This window comes from Gavialis gangeticus, unplaced genomic scaffold, assembly GCF_001723915.1.
Source record: "Gavialis gangeticus isolate Ggan-Ray unplaced genomic scaffold, GavGan_comp1, whole genome shotgun sequence".
Lineage (NCBI taxonomy): Eukaryota > Metazoa > Chordata > Crocodylia > Gavialidae > Gavialis > Gavialis gangeticus.
Genome location: NW_017729022.1, coordinates 116,084,029 through 116,089,686, shown reverse-complemented (window position 1 = coordinate 116,089,686; position 5,658 = coordinate 116,084,029). Strand labels below are relative to the sequence as shown.

Below are 5,658 nucleotides of genomic sequence, written 5' to 3'. Positions count from 1 at the left end.
CTTCCTACCCTACTAACTAACTAACTATGAAACTAAGAGTTAAGCCTAGTGAATTGTAGGAAGGAAGGCCTTCTTGCTGACAGCCCTGTACTTACTCCACTAAAATGATGAATTATTAACAATGCTTCTTCCAAGAAAAGCCTTTAGCTTAAAAAAGCCTTGATAACTGTGACCCACCAGAGTAAGACTGTGTGCATGTGTACACTTCTGAAGTATCAAAAACCTAATAATAGGACATGAATGGATGCCTATCCCATGCCAAAATGTTGGGGGTTGTTTTGAGTTTCCAGGTGCAGTACTGAGAATATATTTTAGCCACCAGGAAAAATACATGGGAAATGCAAATTTAAGGGATGTGAAAAGTCTTGCACAATTTGATTTCCTCCTGCCTCCCAGTTGATTTTGATCAGGCCCCCTAATTAGCCATTTAAACAAAAGAAGATAGTGGTGTCACCGCTCAAGTCAAGGAGAACCTAAAACAACAGCAAAGGATAATGGGTAAAAATGAAAGCAAAACCTCCTGAGGAAGTGAGATACACTCGAAAATTGGCTATCACTAAAGGAAAACAGAGAGAGAGAGATTATCACAATTGGTTACAGGAAGGCTATGCCTGGGGTTTAAATCAATTTATTGAAAACTGACACTGGTACAAAGGGAGGGGAAGTGGCTGTCTTTTTTCTTTTCTCTCTTCCATATGCTACCAAATGTCCAATCTAGCAGATATTTGAGTATGCACATGAATAAAACCTAGGCACCTGCTTAAGCATTTGAAGCATCAAAGCCCTAAAGACCCAAGGTCCCATACTCTGATCTTCACTTGCTTCAGTAATCCTTGTTTTTCTGAGTAGACCTTATTTGTCCAAGCAGTCCCAGAGGGGACAAAACAGCTACTGACATGTGTATGGATTAGTGCAGTGAGTGGTCAGCTGCAAAGTCAGATTCCCACTTCTACACTCCTGACTCAGTAAAAACTCCCCATGTAGCTAGTGGGATTGTTGCCTAAGCAAAAACTGTAGGATGAGACCTTCCATCAACTCTCTAGCTACAGCATTTATTACTATAGGCCATGGCTCAGCAATCTTGAGGCTAGCCAAGAACACCGCCGCCAAAATGAAAACTGTCCTCCTGAAGGGGCAGGCCTGCTATTTGCACTTAGTCACTGCAGTGAGAGGTGCCATGGATTTGTTAGCTACTTGAAGACAAGAAGTGCAAACCCTGCTGTGTAAAGACTCATTCTCCCCTAATGCTGCCGTGCTCTGTGCAAGTGATCCTAATGTAAACTCAGTGAACACACTGCCGAGGAAGTGGCTGGCAAAGTTTTCATTACTGTCTGGTGAGGTCCATGACTGTTTTTACACCTTCTTCTCTAAATAAGGAAGCCATCTGTGAGATATCTGACCATCCAACTGATCTGTCCCTTTCGCATTCAATACAGCCTGCTGACTGCCCAATGAAACCTCATTCCGGCCTCCTGTCTTGGATGACAGTAGCGAGCAGGTTAGTGTTACAGCTGGGGCAAGTGTACCTTTGGCAAACTGTTGATGTCAGAGTGATGCCATAGGGTGGGACAGACCCTGAACTATAAAGATAGGTCAATCAAATATATCCAGGCTGCCCCACTGGAGAGCAGGAGCTACAAAACATGGTCTCCACCAGTTTGTGCTCTGCTGGCCTGTCTCTGCTCCCAACCCAACTGCTCCCAGGCTTTCATTTCATGTCAGCAATCTCTATCTGCCTTCCAAAAATAAGCATCTGCCACCATGCTGAAGGGAGAAAAACAAGAAGGGAGGTATTTTTAGGGCCATTAATTCTGACCACGTGCCCAGGAGGTGAACCGGATGGCCATCGCACAAAGACTCTTCATCACTATGTCCTGCGAAGCCAGCATTCACTGGACGTTGCCTGCTTTTGTTCTTCTGGGTTTTCTCTCTGGGATTGTTTCATCATATCCAGTTGTCAGCAGAACTAATGGCACCTTGCTGGAGAGAGGATGGGAGTCTCTGTTGTCCAGGTCCATTGCTGGGATGTCAGGGGAGAGATCCGAGGTGAACTGGGAGAGTGACTATTTGCTAGGAATCAAGAGGCAGCGGAGGCTTTACTGCAACGTGGGCATCGGGTTTCACCTTCAAATCCTTCCCGACGGAAGGATAAGCGGAGTTCATGATGAAAGCCAATACAGTGAGTTGCATCCAGAAATGAAATAGCATAGATGTCACTTAATTGCAATGAACTCGAGTAATTACCCTTTGCAGAATGCAAATGTTATTGCTTGATATTCTCATTCTAAGCTACATCTATAGCCTTTTAAAAGTCTTTAGGATAAATCAGCACTAGAAACCTCCAGGCTAAAACATGTAATGAATGCATGGACAAAATTAGATACCAATTTATTTTTACTCTGCTTTCCTTCCCAGACTAGAAAAGTTAAATCCATTTGCAAACTTTATTTCTGATGCATTTTGCCCCACTCTTGTGCATTTTCCCCTGACATTTGAACCTGGAGGCTTTCATGCACTCACAGATATTACCTTGATTTTTGCCTGGTGATTATCTTGCACGTTGGAGATGCTAAGTAATTGAAAGTGCACAGCTAATACAAGCTGTTACTATGAAATAAATCATTTTTACTGTTCATTTGGATTTGTTGAAAAGTGCCATTTACAAGTAGTTGATTAAGGTGAATTTCATTATGTAAACCACATTTCTTTTGGCAATGATGTCACTCTTGGTTATGACATTTTAAATAGGGATTATTCTCATATAAGAAAGTCTTGGAAAATTTAGCAAGAATGCAACTGGTGAAATTCTACAGAAAATGAGTAAGGGTCTAAAGACATTATTCTAAAACCCTATAGAATGTAAGAAGGACTAAGAGTCTGTTTGTGTGTGTATGTATGTGTATACATAGATATAGATCTCTCTCTCTCTCTATATATATATATATGCATGTACTTATTATGGATATAATTTTCAATTAAGTCCTACACAACATTCTCATATGGATGTTAATAGTTATAACTTAATAGCACATCTCTGGTTAATTTCTTTTGGCTATCTGTAAAATACATACAATTAAACTTTTATCTGTCTATTCAGGTCTTTTAGAAATATCAACCGTAGAGAGAGGTGTTGTTAGCCTGTTTGGTGTGAAAAGTGCCCTCTTCATTGCAATGAACAACAAAGGGAGGTTATATGGAACGGTGAGTACAAGTTCAAATTTCTTTTTCTTTTTTTTGATGTTTAATAATTGACCATAACATGGTTACTAAGAAAACTTGGGAATTTTATTTTCCACCGTAAAAAATCCCCTGGCAGCGCAACTATAGCAAGCCTAACCTACCATCATCAACAATATTCATTGTGGTAACTGGCGTGGCTGTCAGTGTGCTGTTATCATAAAGCATTCTAAGGAGCACTTAAGAAACATGAACTGGTTAAAAGGTGGCATTGATCACCTTTGAATGGCTGTCTGCATGTGGGCTTGGTCCTGCCAAATCTTCTGAGTTTTTTTCCACTCTGAATGGAAAGAGGAGACACATTGTCTTTATGGAAATAAACATCAGAGCCAGGAGGTCTGGTCAGTAATAAAAACACTCCATGAAATTCTTCTAGTGAAGTCACCTCCAAATTCATCCACTTAGGAAAAATGTGTATGCCCCACCAAATGAATTTGTCCCCTAGAAATGGCCTGAGAGCCATATGCATGTGATAGATCTTCAAGAGGCTAGTTTTGTAGGATAAAATCCACAGGGAAAAAAATCTTATTACTAATAAAATTATCCTAGTAACCACAAACACCATCATCATTGTACAAAAGGTATTTGCCAGTAATCACCAAATGCAAATTCAACTTTTAAATCCCTAGCAATGCTTCCTTAATTTCAGCAACCAGCACCTGCAGAATATTCCAGTTGAAAGGGATCAGCCCTGCAAGAAGCAAGAAGTCTGCCTCACATAATGTCTGGAGTTTGCTGCTGTTTCCTTTTTTTCTCAAAAACTACAGAGTCATTTCCACTGAAGCATTCATAACTTCAAGAAAATGGTTCAGTTCTTTAATAAAATACCAAAATAGTGGCCAAATGCTGCAACCTTTAGTCACTTCTTCATTTGAATAGTCCCAATGGAGCATCAAACCCAGCAATAAATAATACATAGGGCATTTAACCCAGCTATGTCTAGCTCTAGGCACTGGAATGTTATCATGTACCAGAGTGCTTTACTAGACTGGGCTCTGCTGAAGGACTAGACTCTGCCTCAGAGTTCCCTTTTTTACAGTTCCAATTCGGTCCTGTTAAATTTTAAGAGACATCTGAGAAAATAAGAACAGTTGTACATTTTCCATTGCTAAGAACCTAAATCCTGTGGGGCCTTGGGTGGATTTGTCACAGAAGTATCTGGTGAGAAAAGCATGGAAATGTCTATATGACAGCATCAGTGTTACAGTGGTATTCTGTATGTAGAACATCTGATCTCAGGGAATTATTTCCATGTCTCCTTTCACACAAATGCATCTCTTTCTGCCAACTCTGTGCACTTCTGTCCTTGTCTGCATACATATTTACAAAGTCTGCAAAGCAGCCAAAGTTCCCTTCCTCACAAAAATTTTAGGAGTCAATTCCTCAGATTTCAATGAGAGCACATGAAAAAACTATATCCAATTTCTTGGCAGAAAAGGCTTTGATAGCATATTTAATTTTGGCAACTCTATGCCTATTGATCAGATTTTAAGATAGTTAGAATGGATCTACAGTCAACCACAGAACTCCAAGCAAGGACTTCTCAGTTAGTGGGACTGCTTATGTGAGGATTTTTGATGCTTGCTAGACTATTCTGTTCTGAATGGCAAATAATCTGGGAACTTGGGGGGCGTGAAATAACTCCATGTCATACGGACAATTGGGTGTCATGATGACATAAATGGCTCCTCCTGGAGAAAAAGGAAAAAAATCCCTGCTTTATTACGAATTAACTTGATGTGTACAGGAAGTGCACAGTCCGTTATCTGAACAGGTGGCATCTGTGTATATCTGACACTGAATTAGTGCCAAAGGAGATTTATCATTGGACACAAACCTTACGCCACCACCTGTTACACACCACGACAGGTTCTTCTGTAAAAAAGGAGGATAGGAGAAGGAATCACTCGGGTCTTCCCATGGTATTTATGGTAACTGTTTTGTTTCTTTTTTTTTCTCCTTTCTCTATTCCCTAGGCAATTTTTCAAAATGAATGCAAATTCAAAGAAACCTTGCTGCCCAATAACTACAACGCCTATGAATCCAGTGCGTACCAAGGCGCTTACATAGCACTCAGCAAACATGGGAGAGTGAAAAAGGGAAGCAAAGTCTCTCCTGCGATGACAGTCACACACTTTCTGCCCAGAATATGAAAATGAGACACACATATTTAATTAAGGGGGGAAAACAAAACAAACAAACTCTCATTTTGCACATGTGAATAAGCTCCCAGGTAAAGTATTTATACCATTCATAGATATATGTATATTTGGATAGAAATATTTGTACTAGATACATTACACAATGTATGCAACACTATGCTGCTTCTCTTGTACTCAGTACAAATGAATTTTACATGGGCTTCATTGGTGCTGGATAGAAAACAAAATGCCATCCTGGTTGAATGGCAAATACCTGCAA

At 40.1% G+C, this 5,658-nt stretch overlaps 1 protein-coding gene across 1 annotated transcript; it reads left to right on the top strand.

Annotated features, from left to right (window-relative positions):
* The first annotated feature begins 1,779 nt into the window (after positions 1–1,779).
* On the top strand, positions 1,780–5,390 carry FGF6 (fibroblast growth factor 6). Its single transcript, XM_019516708.1, has 3 exons — positions 1,780–2,179; positions 3,098–3,201; positions 5,214–5,390. The coding sequence occupies exons 1-3, from the start codon at positions 1,840–1,842 to the stop codon at positions 5,388–5,390; spliced, it is 621 nt and encodes a 206-aa protein (XP_019372253.1). The 5' UTR covers positions 1,780–1,839.
* The last annotated feature ends 268 nt before the right edge of the window (positions 5,391–5,658 follow it).

Excerpts from the sequence above, each read along its gene's own strand:
- FGF6 (XM_019516708.1), top strand. The coding sequence starts at position 1,840 with ATGGCCATCGCACAAAGACTCTTCATCACTATGTCCTGCGAAGCCAGC. Across the intron at positions 2,180-3,097 it reads TCATGATGAAAGCCAATACA|GTCTTTTAGAAATATCAACC; the intron begins GTGAGTTGCATC and ends CTGTCTATTCAG. Across the intron at positions 3,202-5,213 it reads AAGGGAGGTTATATGGAACG|GCAATTTTTCAAAATGAATG; the intron begins GTGAGTACAAGT and ends TCTATTCCCTAG.